This window comes from Mesocricetus auratus, unplaced genomic scaffold, assembly GCF_017639785.1.
Source record: "Mesocricetus auratus isolate SY011 unplaced genomic scaffold, BCM_Maur_2.0 Super-Scaffold_100010, whole genome shotgun sequence".
NCBI classification, from domain to species: domain Eukaryota; kingdom Metazoa; phylum Chordata; class Mammalia; order Rodentia; family Cricetidae; genus Mesocricetus; species Mesocricetus auratus.
Window position 1 is genome coordinate 75,741,887 of NW_024429194.1, and position 23,706 is coordinate 75,765,592.

Sequence of the window (23,706 nt, forward strand, 5' to 3'; positions counted from 1 at the left end):
AAAGTGAGGCTCTCTGCCACGTGATTGGCTAGCGGCAGTTGGCTGCTCGCACTGTCTGTAATCGGGCTCTTGAAGGTCAAGTCTGTGTTCAGTGCTTGGCTCAGAGTAACAGGAAAAGGTCAACGTCACAATCCTGAGAAGCTACCTCTGGCCTTTGAGGGATTAGAGATGACCCAAGGTGAGAAGCACCAGTCTCCTGTGATTTGAGACAACACCAGCTGTGAGGACCCGACCTGAACTCCAGAGAAAGCAAAACAAGGAGTGTTCCCGGAAGAAGGGACAGAAGCACACAGCCAGGAAGGGTGGTGAAGGGTGGGCAATCTAGGCAGGAAGTGAAGGCGTAGACAAGGAACCCTGAAGTACCACCACAGTCATCGAGGACCAGAGCAAAGCTGGGAGCAGCAGGTAGGCTTGAGACAGGCAAGAGAAAGTATAGGAAAGGCTGGAAGGGCATAAGGGGGCCGGCCCCTCACCAGCTTCACTTGCCGTCTGGGAGGCAGAGGTGGGGGGGGAGGCAACAGTAGGATGGAGCTGAAAAACTACTGCATCATCAACCCAGGGGGAACGAGGCCAGACACGGCAGCCAAGGGTGAGCGCAGTGGAGGGGATAGGGTTTGAAACTGAAAGCAGATTTTATAAACAACTAGACACTGGAAGATGGTTTCAAATCTTAGGTTTAAAAGTGCATGGTGGCGCACGCCTTTAATCCCAGCACTCGGGAGGCAGAGGCAGGTGGAGTGAGTTTGAGGCCAGCCTGGTATACAGAGTGAGTTCCAGGACAGCCTCCAAAGCTACAGAGGAACCCTGTCTCAAAAAAACAAAACAAAACAAAACAAAACAAAAAAGAAGTGGGGTGGGATGTACTTACAGGGGTGACATACCGGTCTGGGTTCCGTCCCCAGCACCAGAAGTGGGGGGATGGTGTGGCACAGGGATCTCAGAGGACCATCAGTGTAGAGGTTGTCACCCAGGGCTGGAAACACGGCTCAGCCGTTAAGAGCATTGGCTGCCCTTGCAGAGAACTGGAGTTTGGTTCTCAGCACTGACACCGGAGAGCTCACAACTGTCTTAAGTGCCAGCTAGCTCCCCAGGGCATTCTCACGCACGTGGCATACACTTACGCAGACGTGGACAGACATTTAAAAAAAAAAAGTGCTACCCAGTGAGGTGTTAAACAGTCTGCAGAAAGCCTCAGGCAGAGTCTAGCAGCCTAGAGTAGGTCGGTCTAGCGGGAAGACCTACAAAGCATTGCTCCAAATAATATTGCTGAGTCAACAATACACTGGGTCAAAGCTGTGTGACTTGTCTGAGCAACAGGCTCTACTCCCTAACCCTAAGCAAGCAACCGAGACATGGTTTCATTTCTTATAAATTTATTACATAATATTATAATAATTATTAATAATAATAATAATATAAGAAACATAGATCTCTGTGGGGTGTATCACAACGTCAGGGTCAGGAGGCCTCAGGACTGGAGCAGGGGGTGAAAGCCCCCAGATGGAACTCCATACAAAAGGGGGGGGGGTGAAGCAGAACTGACCCTGTAAAGTTAAAAACCCAAACTGAACAGAACCAAAAAACCCACAGGTAAATGTGAGACTGTGTATGTGGCAGTCTGTTACAGTGACTGCTGCTGTGTGTGTGACCTGGTCTGTTGGTGACAGGGTTAGTGGGTGTGACTCTGTCTAGGGAATGGGGCCGGTGGGCCAGCACAGACCGGCGTGCCAAGCCCCTGGGCCATGAAAACATTTGTTTTCTTTTTTATATTTTTTTATTAAAAAAAGCTAGAAATAGAAACAGAAACTTGTGAGTGACGTGGATGGAGCTTAGTCCAGACTCCAAACCCTATGTTTAAAAATGCCCCAGGGCCCCCCCACCCCACAGGTCATTGCTGAGTGTGAGGAGTCACAGTAAGGGGGCCAGGGTACCCTCAGGAGCCTCTGCCTCTCTCCAAGGGCTGTTGTAGCCTGATATTAGTGGTCTCCACAATCTCTTTAGAAGCCCAAAGAGGGTACTGCCTGCAGGGGGCCCTTGAGGCCTCCGGAAGCTGACAGGACTCACCAAGAAACCCCGCTTAAGCTGAGTGAGGCTCGGGGAGAACAGGCTGAGGAAACAGCACGACCCGACCCGAGAGCAGCCTTTCTTTGGAGAAGACAGGGCACTTTCACAGGCACACACCCATGCATGCACCCTGTGCGAGCTTCCGCAACCTCCCACCCATCCAAACAGCCCCTGGGGACCACTCCACAATCAGGCACATACAGGGCACCCATGCGCTCAGCCACACCCAGTTTTCACAAGCACACAGGCGTGCACACACATATGTGGCACACACACACAGAGCAGGGATGGGGAGTCTTTGGGGTGCGAGGCAGGGAGGCTTCTCTGCTGTAGTTGCCCAAGAAGTGGAAAGGTTAGACCCCTCCTTTGGGAGAGACCCTGTGAAGATGATGGCTGGGGTTTGGGTTACCGGGGCCCAGCCCCAGGGCAATAATCTCCCAGGCCACCTGGCCCTGCTAGTGCCCAGCAGGCAATGCCTGCCACCCGTCCCCCTGAGCAGCACCTAAAGGGTGGGTGGGGCATACTATAGCTCAGCGAGGGGAGGGGGCTGAGCCGGGGTCCCCAGGGTGGGCTGCCAGGACCCTGGCTAACCCCAGGCCAGCTGGAGTGTCCCCTGCCCTGTATGGGGTGGCAGTGAGGGGCCAGAGATGGAAGACTGGGCAGCTGTGGCGGGACCAGCGAGAGGACTAGAGGGGAAGAGGGTGGGGACTGTTACGGACAGAGATATTTGTTCCTTTTCTCGTTCCAAATATAGAGTGGATTAAAATATGTAAAACAGGGGGCTCCTTGCCCCCCATCGAGAACCCCAATGTCTCCCCCTTCCCCCCGAGTCACCAAGGCGTGTCCTGACCTCGCATGCTGGACTAGGTTCCCCCTCTGGGAGAATGGCCACCAGGAGCTGTGAAGGAGGTGGTCAGGCCAGAGCACCCTGCCCTAACCCCCTTCCACCCAGCCCCCCTGGTCCGCGCCCTTACTGTGTGCTGGGTGGGGTTCAGCGGCAGGGGAGGGCACTAAGCAATGTACAGGGCAAGTCTCCAAGCAACAGCAAACAGGACGATTCATGCAACATTCCTGGCCCGGGGCGCCGTGGTAGGGGGCGAGCCGAGCCTGCGGCCTGGAGTAGGGGTGGGGGCCCTGCCGGCAGGGCGCAGCAGGATCGGGGGAGGGAGTGGGGCGTCAGCTGCCATCCAGCTGCCTGAGCGCACGCTCGATGTTCATGCGGTGGCCAACGCGTGTGACGCCCAGCTCCACGAAGTCGTCCTTGGTGAGCGCAGGCAGGTGTGCGCCTTCGATCTCATGGTCCTCGAAGCGGTCTCGGTGCTCGCCTAAGTGGATGCTCTCCAACCAGTCGCCCACATCGAACTTGCTCCAGAGCTGCAGGGGCTTCTGCTGGAATGGCCTACGCGGGCCGGCGCTGGGACCAGAGCCGGGAGAAGGCGAGGGCAGCGGAGATGGCGAGGGGGAGCGGCTGCGGGCACTCACACTTCGCACCACGAAGCGCACTTCCTTGGGTTCGTGCGGGATGGAGAGGCTGGACGACTTGAGGATGGTGGGAGGCGTGAGGCCGAAGGGCCGCCCCGCGCCTCCCACGCCCGCCCCCAGCCCCTCCACCCGCTCCAGCGATGCGGGCTTCACTGGGCTCGGGGCTCGTCTCGCCACGGGGTACCGGCCGCTGGGCCGCACCGAGTAGGAGGCCCCTCCGCCCGGGCCCCCGGGGCTGCGCTGCGCTGAGATGGTGCTCAGCTCACCGAGGCTGCTGAAGAGCCTGCGGAGGGAGAGTGGGTGAGGGCCAGGTGAGGGGCGGAAAGTAAAGTCGGGGTGGGCAGAGGGGAGCAGAGCCAGGAGGACTGAGGCTGGAGGAATATCCTGTGGTCACTCTTTTTTAAAAATCCAAAGACAAAAAAACAGAAACATCCTGGTCTGTGCCTTAATCTGGGGAATTCTTAAGACTGACCAGAATCTAAGGAGTAAGACTAGTCCCCCCTCCCCCACAGCTCTCCATGGAGGCCCCAAGGGCAGTTCGCCAAAGGAAAAGTTTCTCATGAACAAGAGCTGCTTGGCCTTCCCTGCCAGCCTCTAACACAGTCCCTGGGCATGGGCTCCATCCACAGATGCTCTGTAAGATTAGAACAACATCTTGACCACTCCCCGCATACAGGTCTGTTCTCAAGCATAAACAGACCCAGAAAACCTAGGCCCGTTTCAGGGAGAGCCGAGTCACGATAAAGGCCGGCAGTGGCACAAACAGGTCCGGGAACGCTGGAGACAAACAGCGGGTAAGGCTCGCACCCACAGGAGGTCGAGCAGCAGCACAACATAAGCAGGAAGGCAAGCTCCCTGCACAGAAGAGCACACCACAGCAGCAATGGTGACTACATGTGCTGCGGACATGCAGCAGTGTCACAGGAACGCGGCAGCACATAGGCAGACACGCCAGGCAAATGGCACCTCCATTCCCAGCCTCACCTGGCAGGATCGTGGGCTTCCAGCCCTGCCCTCCGCCTGGCTGGCTGGAGGGAGGCCAGCCTGAGGTGGCCGATGTAAAGGAAGCCTACTCCCATAGCCTACCCATCTCTACCCCTTACTATGGCCAAGGACAGTCTCAGTAGCTGTCAGTAGCACCAAAGCCATGCAGAGCAACCAGGGGGCGCGGCCAGGCACAGCGTGTGGTCTGCGAGAGGCATGGGATGGGCATGCTCACTTACACAGCCGGCACTCGGGACCACCGCGCAGCTAGACAGAGCAGCCACATGCAGATAGATGGGCAGGAAAGAGCAATGAGAGAGAGTGTTAGCAGGCCAGGCCCACAATGCCTTCAGTCACAACCACACAATGGGCAGCCAGGTTCAGGGACCCCTGTGGGACACTCTATGGAGGTTGGCACTCAGAAGGTAAGGTCCATCTACTTTAGAGGCACTGGGGAAGAGAAAGTGCCTAGGAGAGCTAGGCTACAAGGAATCTGATTAGCCTGCCCTGGGGAGGTTCTCCGGCTCTCTCCACTGTGCCGTTCAGACGGTTAAGTGTTGCTTAGCAGTGCCTAGAAGTCCGATAGTCTCTCTGCTGTCTGACCATCCTCTCCAACGGCCATCTCACCCCCACCCCCACAATGCCTTCTTTCTTAAGCTGGCCTAAATTCCTACCCACTAGGCACAGAATCAACAGTGCCTAGTCCACACCAGCCGGAGTCCCCTCAACACTTCTGTCTCCTTGTTATATTTCGGCTCTGCAATATTCCCCTAAAAGGCTTGCGTTTGGAGGACATAGTGGTGGATCCAATCATTGAGAGGTAACTGGATCACGAGGGTTCTGTCCTAACCAATGAATCAAGACACCGATGGGTGCTGGCTATGGTGGCACACACCTTTAATCCCAGCACTCAGGTGGCACATGCAGGAAGACCTCTGTGAGTTCGAGGCCAGGCTGGTCTCCAGACCTGGCAAGGTTACATGTTGAAAACTCTGCCCTCCCCCCCAAAAAATCAACAATGATAATGATCACAATAACACTGATGGCTTCAGAATTTGATGGTCTTATTCCTCCACCTTTTCCCCTTCTTCCTGGCTGCCTGCCATGAAATGATTTCACTATATCCATACCATTGCCCCATTACAATGCTCTCCACTACAAGGGGGCCAAGAAACCATGCACTGAAATCTCAAACTATAAAGCAGAGTTGTTCCTGTGTGGTAAAGTCTGTCACAGAAAAGGGAAAGCTAACATGTTCCCTTAAAGCAACTTTCGACTTCTACCTCACGCTAAGCCCTTCCCTGGAGACCTCATTTCCATCCCTCTTAATGGCTCTCTCCTCAGCCTGTCCCAAGGCAGAGCTTCCTGAAGAAGCCAGGCAGTGCCCCCAACACAAAGATCCCAAGAACTCTGAAGTATATACAAGGAACAGGCAAAGCCCCCAGAAGAAACTTTCACTCTTTTGGAACCCGGCCTCATGGAGCTATCTTGGCTTTTGGGGCAAAGTGGGGTGGTAAGGTCCCCTAGGGGGGTGGTGATGCTGGAAGCATAGTTGTGAGCTCAGACTGTGGTCACGCACAGAGTAAAACAAAGCTAGAAATGTCTGCCTGTTCGTCGTCCTGAATTCATGCTGACCCTAGCCCAGGCATCTGTGTCACAGAATAGACATCTACAACAAAGACCTACTCCAAAGGTTAGGTTTCAGCAGCATACTGCTAAACTGGAGGCTACAAAACAGCTGTCAGGCAGTACAGGGGTAGCTTCAAGCAGCTCAGAAGAGAGTCTGGGTTTAAAAGGTCTAAGCTGAACCAAGTAGCTATACCTGTCCGGATAGCATCAAAGCCTTCCTTCCTGGCAGGGGTGACCGGAGGCCTGGGCTGAGGGCAAATTGGCTTCAGGGGCACCCAGGGTCTGGAAACAAGAGTCTGTAGCCAGTGGCCTGGGAGTAGAGAAAGGAATGGACAAAAGACCTCAGCAACCTCCACCAGTGCTGGAGATGTTGGGAGGCCTAGAAGAAAAGCCCAAGGAGGGGTGTGTACAGGAAAGAGCAGCCAAAGCATCTGTGTCTGTGCCCTGCCCACTCTTGGGGAAGAGCACTACCCACACTGTCCCGGGGGCAAACCCCAGTAGTGTGCAAATCTGACTTGAACATGTTTATACACATCTCTGCATACCTATCTCTGCCTATTGCCACTAATGGCTAACTGACCCATCACCTAACGATCAGGCTGCGTCCACCACAAGGTCACCTCACAGCATCTGCTACCCTCCAGAGTGCTCCTGGCTGGCACACCCTCTAAGATCTCACCCCCAGGAACTCCCAGCCAGTGAGATCTGGCCTTTGCTCCTGGCCATCAGCAAGGCTGTAGGCAGGGCCCCCCGGCTGATCTGTTCATCTGTTTGCTTGGAGGAACCCTGTCCTTGGCATCCTCCTTCCTGGATGGATTCTCTAGCCCCCACTCTCTCATAACCTGTACTTTGTGAGGCCGTGTCATCTACCCCCATTCTATGCTATGCCTAGCCAGCCCAAGGGATGCCATAGTGAGAAGCCATCAGTTTCCTCTGAGCTCAAGGTTTCCACTGGGATCTTATAACATCTCGACACACAGGATGTCCAACCCTGCCTCAGTGAACAGCACCCAGAGGAGAGGCCTGGGAGCTCCTCTACCTTTTCATCTTGGGCGAATGTCACCAATTCCTCACATTAACCCAGGTCTGCCTCATCACTGGAGTCCAGGCTCCTCACAGTTTCAGGACCTTTACCATCCACCCTCCCTTCCTCCTCCCCCTCCTCCTCCCTCTCTGCTAGGGGTAGAACCCAGGCCTCATGCATGCAGGCAAGCCCTCTACCACCGAGCTACATTCTCCCCTTCACTTCTTCCTCCTAAGCCTCCCCCGACTCCTGGAACCAGGCACACACTCAGGAATATAATACTGACAAAAAAAAAAATGTCACCCTACAAAAACACCACAGTATCTTCCTCCTGAGACTGCCTGACCTCTGTCAGCTCACTGGTATAGACAGGCAAGAAATTGTTCATACTCAGGCCTGGCCTGTACCTCAGGCCTCCTGCCTTTGCACTCAGGTGGGTCAGGTCTAGGCCTATGATGGCCTCTGGCAAACTGGAGGCCTCATTACAGGACAATTCTTAGTAGCAACAGAGACCAGGCAGGGCTCCAAAGATTCTCCAGGAGTCCTTTCTGCTGCCTTGGCCTGCCTCCTCATCTCCTGGCCCGTCCAACAGTGGCATGTCCAGGGGCCTTCTGTCTTATGGTCTCTCTCTGTTCCCTAGCAGAGCTTGGGACTTTTGAGGATGCATCTGCATGTGACCCCGTGCATTTGATCTGCAGGGATACAATGCATCCTGTCCCCAGTATCCAACTGGTCTCAAAAAACCCTGCATGTATGTTTGCCCCAGCACACAGGCTCTGTCCATACCCTTAACGTGCAGGCAGGACCTCTATCAGACAGACAGGGCAGGGCTTTGTAGAGCAACCTAATTAGAAAACGGGTCTCCTTTGAGATCTCATTAGTGACTTCCACGAGTCTAAAGAACAGGGCACACTTTGACCACCCACACACAAGCGTGTGAGGGGAAAAGGCACTTCTCTGAGAAGTCTGCAGCAAAAAGCTCCAGAGCTATTTCACCACGATTAAAAAAGAGAGACAGAGAGATGAAAATTGAGTCAGCTGACACGACAGCACACACCTGTGATTCCAGAACTTGGGAGGCCAAAAGTGGGAGGATCTTAGGCTTAAGGCCAAGTTGGGCTACACAGTGAGTTCAATACCAGCCTATGCTACACAGAAAGACTATCTCGGGTTGGTGAGACAGCACAGTAGGTGAAGGCACTTGCAGCCAGGCCTGATGACCTGAGTTCAGTCTCCGGTCAGTACCCACGAAGTGCAAAGGAAATACTGACTCCCCAAAAGTTGTCCTCTGACATACAACCGTAAAATGTGTACACATGCACGCACACACACACACACACACAATAAACAAATAAACGTGAAAGAAAAAGATGCCACATCACAATAAAAACAAAGAAAGCAGGAAATGTAGCTCAATGGTTGACCACTTGCGTTCAATCCCCAGCACCCACCCATCCCACAGAAAGCCAAGGCAAAGCAGCGTCGCTATAGGTTTCAAACCACACGTAAGATTCAAGTTCCAGCACGAGACCCAGAAGACAAGTGGAATTTGGAGGCAGGTGCGGGTCTCAGGATAGACTGGGGGTAGCTGCACAACCAGTTGCAGAGTCTAAAGTTGGATTTTCAGCGATGAACAAATAAGATATAGCCCGAGTCGGGACCTCTCAGACATCAGGAACTGTCCAGTGGGGGCCAGACGTGCAACCTGAAGTGAAGCCCAGGTGGGAACGCTGGCCTCGGCAGCAGCACCAAGAACAATGCGCCTTCCAGCTTCAACCCAAACGCCAACAACGGGCCCGGTGTAAACAGGCCGATGTACAGGTTACTGAGCTTTTGTCCCGTGACAGCTATCCTCAGAAAGCTCAGATTGCTGAGCGCCCGTAGCTAGACCGTATCACTGCCTGGACTAAGCCATCTGTAGAGAAGGCTGACAAAGAGGGTCGTTCCCTTCTGTGTGGGATCCATGACAAGACACAGATGAGCCTGGGAGGTAAAACTCGGGAACCACACGCAGACCAACGATGAGGCTCAAGGGTACAGCCTCTGCTGGGACAGATCCTGAGGACACAGCCACGCCTAGACATCAGAATGTCACACGCTTATAGACACTTCTCTAAGAGAAAGGCTCGTTAGTGATGCTATGCCCGAAATCCAACACGAATACGAGACTCCAGTCCCCACTGGCTACCAGGCCAGTGCTGAGGTACAGCCCCAACAGACATGACAGCAGAGCATCCTCAAAGACCAAACAAAAGACCAGGTCTGGAATAAGCTAGATGTACACAATGTCACAGGCGCCCCAGGGCTGTAGCCAGAAACGAGAGCCCTGTAGCGCTGTGGCAGGCGGCAGGACACAGCCCAGGTGACTGCCATCTCACCCAGGCATGATGAGGCAATAGAGACACAGGTAGGAGGATCAAAGCCAGCTCAGACTGCATGGCAAGACCCTGCCTCCAAAAACAAAACCAGAAATAAAGAGCCCAAAAAGGTAGAAGAAAAGTGAGTGGGAACAGGACGGAACGCAGGCAAATGGAGGGCACCCAGGGTACAAGGTAGCTAAGCGGCACTCAGTGCAATTCATTACAGACCTAAGAAATGTCACGAGTGAGTGCGCTATACCACAGGGCTCTCTACCTCTGCCGTGCGAAACTGCCGAGGACAAACAATGTGTGAGAGAAGGTGCCACTAGAAACCCGAGAGACCTTTGCCCATCTGTCCTTCCTTGAAATTTGCCTTGGGACACCCTCTTGGATCTCAAATAACAACACAGCACTTGCATCAAGCTTCCCTCCTTTATCGGCATTCAATACATGTTTTCTGAGGCCCGGCAAGGGGCTAGGCAGTACGCTATATACGACTGCCATCAAGAAAAGAGGCAGAAAGAAGGGGGCTGGTGGTGGGCGGAAAGACAAGGAAGGGAGGGAGGGAGGGAGGGAGGGAGGGAGGGAGGGAGGGAGGGAGGGAGGGAGGGAGGGAGGGAGGGAGAGAGGGAGGAAGGAAGGAAGGAAGGAAGGAAGGAAGGAAGGAAGGAAGGGAGGAAGGAAGGGAGGAAGGGAGGAAGGAAGGGGTCCAGTTGAGGTTGTGTCAGGGTACCTCCTGGCTTTGAGGATCCAGTTCTGAAGACAAACCTGGGACCCCAGCCCCTCATCCTGCCTGGTCCATATCCAGCTTGCCCACTCCAAGGGTGCCTTGGTTACTGAACTACTGAGAAGGGCTTTCAAACCGGGCTGAGAGAAGAGGCCAAAAAGGGAGAAGGCCTGGGAACGAGCCACTAGAATGCCAGGAATGTCCCCGAACAGAGGCAATGTGAACGTCTCAAGCTCCCAATCATCCTTGGGATCCCAAACTGGAAGAGGGTAAAAACAGGCCCTTTGAATGAGACCTGCAGTTCTTAAGCCGTGCCCCGATCGCCACTCCGTGAACCCTTGTCTTCCACAGCTGCCAGTGAAGGGCATCTAAGAACAAGGAGCGGAAATCAGGAGGTGGCCTCACACCCAAACCCAGCACACGGGAACCTTGGGGCACGGGCAGAAGTAGCTTGAGAAACATAGACAAGAGGGGAGCAGCTCTCACAAGAACCCATGCAGCCCACGTAGGAGCCCCGGGGAAGGCTCCTGAGAAAGGACCTGGAGGGTCAATCTGCCTACAAAATGTTAGCAACAACCTTCGCAGCACCCAGACCCCAGATCAGCAACCCCCCCCCTCCACCCTCATCACCACTGAGGGGAGAGGCAGACAGGACAAGAAAGGAAAAAGGTGAGAGAGGAGATGGTGTGATTCCCAACTCTTCTTGATGGAGCGGTATAAACCACATCCAGGATTCTGTGGTTAAGGATCCTGAGAGGGGCCATGAGACAAGTGTTTCTAGGGCACAACATAAATTTGTATGACGTCCCTAAAGAAAATGAACCAATGTACTCTGGCCTGAAAAGGAAGCAAGGCAGAAGGCTGCTCCAGGAGAGGTGACACCAGCCATATGGGACAGCCATACTATCAGAAAGAGAAACAAAATGGAGCCACAGGCCTGTAGACACGGGGCCGAGAAAGAGCAGCCCCTCCAGAGTACAACATGAAGCGATCCTTAACGATCTTGAGTTAGAGCCAGATTGCAAAGTTGCAAACCTGCAGCAGGGCCTGCAGCAGGTCCTGGGAGGCCTGACATACCTAAGTCTCATAGGTACCCACTGCTTGCACCAAAATGGGTGCAGAGAGCAGCTGTACTAAGAGCCTTCTACCTCAGACAGCAAAGCAAGACCAGACAAAGACAGAGAGACGGATGGGGGACCCGTGCCATGGACAGACAAGAGATGGGACAGGACGAGTAAGAACAGAGGGAAGCCTGCGGATGAGCAGAAGGGAACAAAGACAGGGGGACGGCAGCCCCTCCCCACATCACCCTGCTCACCGAGCTGCTGCAATGGGCGACGACTTCTTAGCAGGGTCCAGCAGGCTGCCCAGGCCACCAACTGGTTCCTCCCCCAAGGAGCGTGTGTCTTTGTTCAGCTGTTGCAGACGGGAGCTGAGCTCACTGATCACAGTTGGTTTGTCATCTTCAGGCCCAGGGAGCCCCCGACTCTCCACGGGGTCCCCCCACAGCTTGGACCTTCTCTGGAAGAGGTAGCGAGGGCGGGCAGGCCCAGCAGCAGAAGCCAACCCAGTGGAGGCAGCATGGTGCTGCTGGGCCATGAGCTCACTGTCCGAGGATTGCTTCAGCAACGGGTCCCTGAAGGTCACCGGCCCCTTCCCCAGCGGGGACTTGAGCTTGGGCTTGGGAGGCACTGGTGGCTTCTCGAGTAGAAAAGTGTGTCCATCGGCAAAGGAGGTGTGGGTGTCAGTGAGTTCCCCACTCTCCGAGCTCAGGGTGGACATGCTGGACACTGTGGAAATGGTGCTTGTGGTCTCCAGGTGGGGGTCACTGGAGCTTCGAGTGTCGGCCTCCTCTACTCCAGAGTCGGCTGCAGACTCAGGGGCAGGGGGCAGCTCGCTGCTGGGCTTCCCTGAGGCCGGGCTGGGTACCGTGGTGGGCAAGGGGCCCGGTCCAGGGGGTGGGGTGGCCAGCAGGATCCCATTGGCAAACTCTTCAGGGGGTGGCACTAGCCCAATGCGGGCCAGCTCCTCCCTAGTTTCTTCATCGCTGGAGGACAGCTGAGCAGGTGGCAGGTTCACAGCAAATACCAGCTCTGGTTCCTCCTCTGAGCTACCTTGGCCTGGCCCGGGATCTGCTGGGATGCTGCCAGGGGGCTGGGCCCGGGGGCTTGGCATAGGCTCTGCCACAGCTGTTGCCTGCATGGGGGCTGGGGCCAACTCCGGAGTACCAGGGCGCTCCTCTTCAGCCCCCAGCCTGTTGGGCTCCTGTCCATTGCTGGTGGCGTGCACAACAATGAGACCAGCTGGCCGCTGCAAGGACGTGTCCAAGACGCTGAGGATCATGGATTTCTTATCCTCTGGTGACTTCCGCTCTTCCCGAGGGGGCTTCTCGGCCTCTCTGCGAGCAGGCACTGGAATCCAGGCAGGACTCCGAGGGGAGAAGGCTGGTGAAGCCAACGGCCCTCGCTCGGAGTCTCGGGTCTGCACATCCACAAAGAGGGGTCCAGGGCGGTCAGCATCGGGGCTGTGCACAGGTGTGGGGGACCGGGAAGGTGCTTGCGAGGCCAGAGCCCGCTCTCGGGCAGCCAGAGCAAGGGCTAGGGGTGAGCTAGGATCCAAGGGTTTGCCAGTGAGTGGGTGGATGAAGGTGGAGCCTGAGGGCCCAAGACTGGGGCCACTGACCAATGGCTTCAGAGCAGAGACAGGGGAGGGGAGCAGCAAATCGCGGCCAGTGGTGGCGCCTGTCCCCAGCAGGCGCTCATCAATGGAGCGGGAGGGCTGAAGGGATGGCAGATCTGCGCTGGGAGGGCTGCCCTCGATGGCACCTACAGACAGGAACACAGTGGAACGGCGTCGCTCCTCCAGGCGCCGCTCCTTGCCGGGGCCAGGGCCAGGACCACCAAATGTGAGCCCCATTCCTTCTCCAGAGCCGTAGTCAAGGCCACCTGGCCGGGGCCCGCGGTGCGTTGGAGAGGGATCTCGTGCAAAGCTTCCACCAACTGGGCCCGGGCTACCCACGGCCAGGGCCGCACGTTCCTGAGCGTCCTCCACCTGAAGCTGCTTCACCAGCGGGCTCTTGCGGCGCTGTGGTTTCGACGGAGCGAAGAGGCTAGCACTGAAGGCGCCCAGGTTGGCATAGGGGCTATCAGGGCCAGATGGCCGAGGCCGCCGCTTGGGGCGCTCAGGCGGTGTAGCTGCAGGCACGGGCCGGGGGATGTCGCCCACTTCTGGTGCTGAATCCTGCAAGATGATCATGGAGCGCGCACGCTTCTGACGCTCAGGGTAGGGCAGCGGGCCCAGAGGCGCGCCAGAATCATACAGACCAGCGGCCCCTGCACCCAGGCGAGCCTCCAGGCCTGGCTTGAAGCTGGAGCGCACAGTGTCATAGGCCCGTCCCGGCGGTGGCGGCGGTGAAAATGTGGGAGGTGGCCCGGAGTCGAAGTAGTAGGGCGCGGGTGGGGGTGGCGGGGCGGTCTGCGGCGGGGGCGGAATGCCACGACCTTCACGCGCTGTGTCCTGCATTGATGTGCTGCGTGGAAAGCGCCCTTCCAGTAGGGATGCCAGCTTCTCGTCCTCCCCTGGGGACGGAGGGGGCCAGGTAAGTCTGGCAAGGATGCTGGCCATTGAAAGACCTCTCTGGATCCAGTGCCACTGCCTAGGCCTATCCTGCCTGCACCGGAGTGGCCACAGCCCCACCAAGGAAGATGGGATAAAGGACCCATGAAAAGCCAAGGAAGAGAGCAAGAGCCCTGAGCAGGACCCCCCTTCTCTGTGCCAAATCTGTACGGGTAGTGAGAGCACTCCTGAAGGGCCCAGAAGGGATCCCAACCACAGTGTGGAGGGCTGCTCCTGCAGAGGAGCTAGGACAGGACCCAAACTCTGACTGCCTGGACTGAGGCCAAGATCTCCCCAACCTCTGTGGGCATGGAGCAGGCCATGAGAAGACACCAGGAGGGTATAGGCAGCCACCCCCCCACCCCACCTGCCCCCACAAAACTGTTAAGAGGACCCGGGGGTTGGTTAGGGGCTTCCCACACAAGGATGAGCACAGCAACTCAGAAACATTCTGTGTTGAACAAGCAGGAGCCAACGGAGACCCTGATGGCAACCAGAGATGGGAAGAAAGGTGGTCAGAAGGACAGCCCCCGACCCCAACACCCAAAGTAAACATCAATGAGGGAATGCAGGATAGTGGTCATGGACCCACGCATCTGGAAGAAGTGGCACTGATACCCAGGGTAGGAGGCTGGGAAACGAGCTGCATTGGTTCCTTGGAGAGACTCCTGAGGACTGGCTGCAGGATGCTAGAAAGTTGGTACCCTAGCCAGAGGCTAAAATTTAGATAGGCTGGATAGGCAGATGGAAGGAAGAATGGATGGGTAAACTAAACTAGATTTGAAGTCAAGCACTGGACTTGGGCCTGTTCTCTCATAGGCTACTCTTAACTAAAAGCGAACCCCATCCTCCTGTCTAGAGATGGCATTAGGCTAGACCCTTACAGAACCTCCTGAATTCTTTCAGATATAGTGTGGACACCTGTGCAGAGCTCCATATAGTGAGACTTGTAAATACTGAGCAGCCAACCGAAGAGGTTTGGTAGTGACATGCTACGTCTCAGACTCTGTTGCCTCAGGGCTACTAGCAAGGGTAGGTCTGTTGCAAGCCTAGGCTTCAATTTCAGCTTCACACAAGTCACTTTTAGGAATCTGTTTCATCACAGGACCTTACTTGCCCCTGTCACAGGGCTGTTAAGTTTGCAATTCAAGGTTACAGGTATCGTCACTGGTTACGTCAAGGTCTGCCTAGCTGGCCTTGGGCTCTTGACGCCATTCCCACACAGCACAGGGACATGTACTGAACATTCACCAGCCCGTGTGCTCGGTGGAGCTATGTAGGAAGAACTCACATAGATCTTAAGGTTACAGAAGGCAGGAACGATGTGTGACAATGAAAGAGGGGGTGGAATTTAATACTAATAGCATGGTAGGCTGTGCCTGAGGGTAAAGAAAGATCACCTGCCTCGCACAGAACAGGGGTCTGCGCTGACACCAGAATAAAGAAAGACCCTCTCTGTCTGCCAGTCCACAGCAGAACCGTTTCCTGGGTACTGGCTGTGTGCTCAAAACACGCAGAGCCTGGACCAAGGGCTGTTGCAACTACTACAACAATGTTCAAGGAAGAGCCTTGAACAGTCCTTCCTGGCAGTATCCACGCTCGGAGACTACAGTCCTGGGGTTCCAAGAGTTACATGCCCAGGGACAAGCAGCCAGATCTGAAGTGGGAGTCCAAGGAGACTGAGAACTCAGCCAGTGGTCACGCTGGCAACTGGCCATGTGCCAGCCATGGGGAACTAAAGCTGAGCACCTGCTACCCCACTGGCCAACTAGACCCAGCTAGGAGGAGTTGGTCAGCTTGCCAAGCAGCTTGAGGCCATACGACAAGTCCATACGTCTGGGTCTACAGTAGTCAGCTCTGGGGAAAGACCATCCAGGAAGAGTGAGGGGAGATAGGTAGCAGTAAGTGTAGGAACACTCATGTCATAGAGTCAGCAACAGCTACCCCAGATGAAGCAGGACAGAGCTGTTGACGCTCTGGGGACCCTGAGACCAAGGAGCTCACACAGGACCAGCTGGAGGGATACCAGATAATAAATATACTACAGAAAGCTTCCTTTGCCAGAGAGATGACTAAAGAACAGATCCACTGCAAGAGGACATGGGGATGACAAGGCTGTGGACCCAGGACAAAACAAGCCTGTCCTGAACAGTTTTAAGGCAAGGGAAGCAGGAAATAAAGAAACCACGGAGGATGCCCACAATGCTTAGGAGAGCAGAAGGTAGTAACTGCAGTCTCTCACCAGTCACCCTTCCCCACCCTCCTCACTATCAATCAGCCCATGAAAGACAATCCCATATATACACCCATGCTTTTTACACACTGGCCTCCATCAGACATTTACCCCACCATACCCAGGAAACTTCTGCTTGCCCTGTTATTCTAAGTGTACGTGTTGATGTGGACCTCTCCAGTCAGTCTCCATTTCTCTGTGTACTTTGACACCCGCATTATAACTGCTCAACTGACCTAACAGTAGACATGTCACCCTCTAACTGAGACCCAGATCTAGCCCACAGCCAGCTTATAGTAAGCAGGAATTCCAGGGTGGGTAATGGGTACAACTGCATAACTGTTTGGCTTAAGGATGGATAGGAGGTATAGGCAGGGCAGCTATGTGACTTTGGGCAAGTCATTTTAACTCTCCTTAAGTAAAACATAAATAATCCCAACATGGTTGCTGTAGGTATTAAATGAAAGTGTGCATGTAAGCACCTCATGTCTGTCCTGTCCTTGGGCTAAGCAGGAGCTTGCTTTGATATGGACCAGATGGTGGGTGTGGTAGGGTGTACATGAACAGATGGATGGATGGGTCAACATGTCAAGGAGTCTAGATGCCTGAGAAATGCAATAAACAGGGAGTTTGCAGATCCTGGTCTGGGATTAGAAGAGGCAGCCAAGTGTGGAGTGTGATAGTGGCCAGGGGATGAGGAAACGCCACAGTATGATCAACAGAAGAAAAGGAGGCCGAGGGCACATCCCTGGGTTGGCCTACTGTTTGGAATATGCTGAACAAATGCAGCCAAGAAAGGAGGGGAAAGCAAGAAACTTGCCCCCGCAATATAAGGAGTTTCACAGAGGAGGATGCAAAGAAATGAATGCCAACTGAGGTCAGTAAAAGGGAGGCCAATCATGTCTGCCAGGGGAGACGCCCCGAGGCTACTGGTGACCCTGGTGGGAGCAGCTTCAATGTGGCTGTGGAGAGACCTAGCTGCTTCCAATTTATGAGCATATGGGGATAAGAGAGCAATTACGAGTGACCTTTTGGGTCTGACCATGAAGGGATGGGGAGAGGATACTACCTGGAGAGGGGGTAGGTTCAAGGACAGGGTAATTTTAGGATGAAAAACTGTCTGACAGGATAGGAAATAGCTGTCCTGGTGGCGGCTGTTATCTGTGTAAGGCAGAAGTGACAGACAGGAAGAGAAGGACCAAGGATGCCCATGGATGGAGAGAGGCAGGCTGGGACAAGGAACCTCAAGGGTGTCTTCCCACGGCACGTCTCTGACTGGAAGAACAAACTCAGATCCACAAACAAAACAGCACCCCTGAACCTCGCAGAGAGAGATGGGGTCCTCCAACCCTGAAGCCGCCCACCCCAGCCCAGCCATCCCAACCCCAAGCGGTCCCTCAGCCCAGCCATACCTACAGATTTGGTCCGTGGAATCCCCTTCCGCAGAGAGCCCGGCAGCTTCTCTGGGCCTGGGAGGCCCTGGCGCTCAAACAATGACTGTGGGGTCAGGGAGGAACATGGAAGTTCCAGGGCACTGGAGCACCCAGTTCTCCATCCAGCCCCACCCACCCTAAGCTAGACCGGAGACCCACACACCAGACACCCCAAAGGCACTGATGCCCAGGCTCAGTCGGGGCCTTCACTGTACAGGTGGTGAAATGAACACAGAATAGACGTACAGGCCCTGGGCATCGTCTGAATAGAGAGGAAGGAAGAATCCCCGTGCCAGGCGGGCTACTGATGCCTTCTAAATCGGCATATGCTGTACTGTAGGCTCAGCAAAATCACAGACCCTAGTAGTCCCAGGGTGACACAGGACCTGACTGAGGTCAGAGGCACTAAAAGCTGCAACCATAGAAGCAAGCTGAACTGCAAACATTCTACAGGCTGAGATGGTCCCGGACGACTTCCAGAGAGGCTGTGGAGAGCTCCACCTCCTCTGGAGAAGGGCTCCAAATAAAGAACTCTTACCTCAAAAGAGAGGCGCATGACCCTCTGATCCCCAGGCCCTGGACCTGACCATCCCAGAGCCCTGGCCCAAGGCTGGCTTACGCTGATCTCGGCAGGGGTAATCCTCCGGCTGGTGGGCCGCTGCTTGACAGTGGCTGCCCTGGAGTCGGCATCTGCAATGTCTGGCCTCAGTGTCGGCTCCGCAGCAACTGCCAGGATCTCATCCAACTTTTCTGCACACAACCAAAGAGATGCAACCTCAGACCCGGAGCCACCTTGGCCTCACTGCCACACCCACCGGCGCCAGCCCCATGGCCCCGATGAGCCAACGAACCCTACCCACCCCTAGGTGTCTCACCGCCTGAGGCCCTAGAACATGCAACCCATCAACGCCCCTCAGACCTCGGGACCCAGCTCCTGAACCAGCCAAAGTCTGCCCTTTAAGAGACCCTGGGTGTCTCTGTGGCCACCTGGAGTGACACAATGACTGACCATAAGGAGACCAGACCACTCAGATCCATCTCTCCCAGACTCTCACCTCTCCTTTTTGCCCAGTGCCTTTCCTTGGAACATGGCCTAGCCTCCACCACTCCCCACAGGAAACTATTTCTAGTGGGACCACTGCCCCAGGGACAGATACTAACGTTCAAGCAAGAGACGATGAACGGGTGAATAAGCTGATAACCAAGTAATGAAAGGGCCGATGGGAAATATCTCCTGAGAACAAAAGTTGGGCTTGGTATCTAAGAGTGGTTCAACGCAAAACAGGAAGCGACAGCCCCTGCATCCTTGTCCACACAGAAAGAAGGTGCCGGTGGGGTGGGAGGCAAGGAAAGAGGAGAAACAGGTGTGGTGGTGAAAGGACTCTCCTCGCTGAGGGCCTACCCAGCCAAGCTCCTCACACTTCAGATCCGCTTAAGGCTGATGTCTAAGAAAGGCTTGGTTGAGGGGTACCAGGCAGCCTCGGGCATATCCCCGTTACATAAATGAAAAGCCTTGTGGAATCATTTTTTATTAAAGTCACTCTTTTAAAAAATGGGACTTTGGGAGCCAGGGAGCTGGCTCAGTGAGCAAAGCGCTTGCTGTGCAAGCACGAAGACCTGAGTTCAGATCCCCAGTGCTCACATCAAATGCTGAGCCCAGCAGTGCATGCCTGTAACCACAGCACCAGGAAGCAGGGACACACAGGTCCTAGGGACTCACTGGCCACCTACTCTAGTCCCAATGGTGAGCTCTGGGGTCAGCAAGAGAACCTGTCCCAAAGAGTAAGAATGACTGACGAAGAGATACCCAGCAGATAGACCTCTGACCTACACGCATGGACAGGTGCATGCATGCACATGTACATCCTTACGTACACCACACACTCCCCTCAAAAGAAAGAAAAGCAGTACTTTTGCTTATAATAATAAAAAAAAGATGTAAAGAATCTGTGGTGGCACACCATGTGTGACAGTGTTGTCAACACAGAATCACCCAGGAGACACACCTCCAGACACACCTGTGAGGGATTATCTTGACTACATTCACCGATGTGGGGCAGCCCAGCCTAAAAGTGGACAATACTATTTCCTGAGCTTGGGTCCCAAACTGCTCAAAAAGGTGAAAAAATAAAAAACCAACTTAGCAAGAATATTCATCGTTCTCTTCTTCCTGACTAGGGATGGAAAAGCCTTCAAACTGGGAGCCAAATAAATCGTCCTTCCTCAAGCATTTTATTTCACTATACTTTATCCTCGCAGCAAGAAAATCAGCTAGAAAATCCCTGTAATCCCATTCTTTGGGAGGCTGAAGCAAGATTACAAGACTGAGATCAGACAGAACTACAGGAGAAAACCACTTCTGCCGGGGAAAGGGTTTCCAGAAACCTTTAATGAAGCTGAAGGCGAAGGCTGTCTGAGATATGGTTACATAACTCCTGCCCAGAGCCCACTCAGGGTCAGTGTTCAGGTGTACACTAGAGGTTAGGGGAGTGCTTTTATGTGTCTATCCTCACTCAACAGCAGCCTCAGGCTCCAACTGTCTGCAGACCATATTCAACTCTTGAAGGCTGTGCCCACCTTCAGAAGATACCTGTCCTAGATACCTTTCTACTATCAAAATACCATTGCAGCCAGTCTGAACATCTCCTATTCCTTCCAAACCCAACCCCCAGCCGCTCACAAGCACCCACTGTTTCTATCTAACTTAACAATTGCTATGTGGGGTAAATTAATGCCTGAGGCAATCTTATTAAGTAGCGTGTTGAGGCGGCCACCTTGCACACTGACTCTGTTCAGATGCATGCCCTCTGAGACCCAGTGCCTTCACCTAATAAAACAGAAATGGCATCTATGTGGTATAGCTCTAGGGGAAATTAGCACAAAGGAGCCTACGACCACTCTAGCCAATGCAGACCACACTGGCCAACACAGATGCTGAAGACACAGCCAAGAATTACCTTATCTTCATCAACAATTTGTGGGTTCCTCATATAAGAAAATGTTCTGCCCCTTTGGAACCCTGAACAAAACAGTACTTTGCCAGCAAGCATGCTCCCACTTTAGAGAAACTTGTAGGGCCCAAGTATGGCTTCCAGTACAACCAGGTAACAGTACAGAAACTACAGATGCAAAAGTTCTCAGTTGTCTTTGTAATGGAATGTGTAACTTCCTTTTGAAAGGTGGAATCACTACCCTGGTCAAGTCCTTGGTGATACACAGTATCTGCCAAGCTTTACATGGCTGCCACAGTAACTACTGCAAGTTCCTATTATCCTCCTGCTTTCCAGGAGCAAAATGAAGCACTACCCCTAATCACAGCTCCTTGCTGCCACACCATCCAGAATATGCAGATCTACAGACATAAGGGAGGGGCTGGAGAGATGGCTCAGAGGTTAAGAGCACTGGCTGCTCTTCCAGAGGTCCTGAGTTCAATCCTCGGCAACCACATGATGGCTCACAACCATCCATAATGAGATCCAGTTCCCTCTTCTGGCCTGCAGGGATACATGCAGCCAGAACACTGCATACATATAAAAAAAATAAATCTTAAAAAAAAAAAGACATAAGGGGAAAGAGAAGTCCATGACACCATGGTGGCATGTTTCCTACCAAGACACACTGTCACCCGAGCCATGCACTTAAGAGAATGTGTGTCTCTTAATTTAAAAAAAAAACAAAAACAAAAAAAACAGAACCTGTTCCAAGACATCCAAGCAGTGTACACACTGTTTAACAAAGCAACTGTTTAGGGTTATGCTGCATTAGATAAGTGCTGAGGCCAAGCAAGAATTGTTTCCAAGAGGAAGAATTCAAGGATTCTACATATGAAAAGTTGACTACTTTTTCCCAACATAAATCCACAACAAAATTAGAAAACATAATCCTAAATTATTTTAGATATTTAAAAAATTAAATAAAATCCCTCAGGAACCAAGTGTAGTCATCTCCACCAGCCTTCCAAGGGGCCAGTCACCTGGGTTCAGGGCAAAGTATGTTAGGAACCCAAGCAGGGATGAAAAGAAGGGCCCATGGAAGAAACAAATCAGCCGTTTCCCCACAGCCGGAAGACGTACATGGCCACAGCCCAGCATCCTGGGAGTCCTACTATCACAGAGCTAGAATGCAGATCTCAGTAAGAGGAGACTGGGGGTGGGTGGGGGGAATCTAATATCATATAGTGAATGCTAGAGAATCCCCCTGCCCAGGCAAAGCCCAGTGCATCAGAAGTAAGAGAGGAAGGGATGCCGGATACACAAATCCACACACCCCGGGCTATGAGCATATCTGAACTGGACTCCTGTCCACTCAAGAGGCAAAGGAAGCAGCAGAAGCCGGGGAAGATGTCCCCAGATGTTGGACCTCAGTACTCAGCCTCAGTCCTGGGATCCTTGGCCCCAAATGGACAGTGTGTCCCCTGTAGCCATGCTGGACACACAAGTCGTATGAGAAAGAGCCTCAAAGGACACAGGGGTGGACCCGGAAGAGGAGATACTGACGTCAACAGCCTTGGGTTAAGGGAGTTCTGAGCAGGGAAGTCCAGCTCCCTTTCCACTGCCAACAGATTCCAACCCCTATTCTGAAGCAGTTCTCCTCTGGGCTCAATCCTACAACTTAGCATGAAGTTGGCTTAGGCAAAGAAAAGGACAAAAGAACAGCACAGAGCAGAGTCTAATACCCTAATACTACCATTCCACCACAGCCTAGGCACCTGGCTGCCCTAAGCTCCATGGTCTGACCTTCACAGGCATTTGTAGGGACCCCCACCACGAATTCTCTCACCTTCTCCCCACCGGACTATCCCCATAGGTCACATCTCCAAGCTCACCTGAACCCACAATGACTACGGTTGCACTCCCTATTGATCCCAGTGACACCCTGGGAACTCCCCTTCCATCCTTCCAAGACTCTTCACCACGTCCCTATCAAATCCCCAGGCAGAAACAAGAGAGTGTGCCAGATTCCAGACCACTCTAACTTGGACTGGAGCCTCATCACACACCAGTGCCCCCTTGGTAGGGACAGGCAAGCCAGTCCTAAAAACATAGCAGAAGACTTACCCCCTTTTCTTCTCCGAATGGAAGCTTGGAATTGAGAAACAGAACAAAGAGAGTAAGAGGAAGGCTTCATTTCCATGGCACCTGGACCATTTGCACAATGGTTTCCCCACCCTGTTGTCCCCAGCCCTTCCTCCCAATGATCAGGCCTCCATAGATCTGTCCCCATCTACACCTCCTTCTTAGACCAAGAAGCACAAGCCTACCAATGCTCTAAAACTCTAGACGAGAACAAGCAAAAGCAGGAATACACGCTGTGTGTCCATGCACACTCACACACATGCACACACATGTGCAGACATGCACACACAAAGATGTGCACAATTAAACTGTACATGGAGCAGCCAAATGTTTGTTAAGAATGAAGATGCATAACTATCAAAAACAAGGTTCAGAGTCTGCTATTAACTAAAGTGGTCATCTATGAACATTCTCTACTGAGATTTCTGTTGAGCCAAATGTTTGTTAAGAATGAAGATGCATAACTATCAAAAACAAAGTTCAGAGTCTGCTACTAACTAAAGTGGTCATCTATGAACATTCTCTACTGAGATTTCTGTTGAGTTTTGTTTTTGCAGTACTGTAGATAGGACCCAGGGCCTTGAACATGCTGGGCAAACACTCCACTGCTGATACACACCTCCATATTCCAAAGCACGTTTCTAGCAGCAAGCAGATGTAAGCAGCAAAGCAAACAGTACATGTTTGGTAAAGGCATCTTTTCTAGACTAAGGCAGTAGTTATAGGGATCTACCCTGACCTCACCACAAAAGAAAGACCCAGAAATTAAGAGAAGTCTTAATTTTGCCTAGATAAATGAAGAGGAACAGTATGACCACACTGGGGCCCTGACATGGGTCCCCATTAACCCATGTCCCTGATTCAAGCTGAGCATGTAAGATATGATATATGCTAAAGGAGCCCCAGACTAGAACGAGAGTGCAGAAAGGGATTATCTGTGCTTCTTCCCCGCCTTGGCTCTTATGAACAACCCTTCTCCTTCTGAGACCGGATCCTGCTACATACATCGTGTTGACCTTGAACTCACTCTGTAGCCCACACAGGCCTGGAACTCACAGTAATCCTCCTGCCTCGACCTCC

General features: G+C 53.4%; 1 protein-coding gene across 1 annotated transcript in view; it reads right to left on the reverse strand.

Annotated features, from left to right (window-relative positions):
- Positions 1–1,356: 1,356 nt before the first annotated feature.
- Positions 1,357–23,706, reverse strand: part of Shank3 (SH3 and multiple ankyrin repeat domains 3) — a 57,937-nt gene continuing 35,587 nt past the window's right edge. The window contains 5 exon segments of the mRNA XM_040753971.1: positions 1,357–3,829; positions 11,589–13,848; positions 17,531–17,615; positions 18,171–18,301; positions 22,609–22,632. Coding sequence (XP_040609905.1) covers positions 3,241–3,829; positions 11,589–13,848; positions 17,531–17,615; positions 18,171–18,301; positions 22,609–22,632 — 3,089 coding nt within the window. The 3' untranslated portion in view covers positions 1,357–3,240.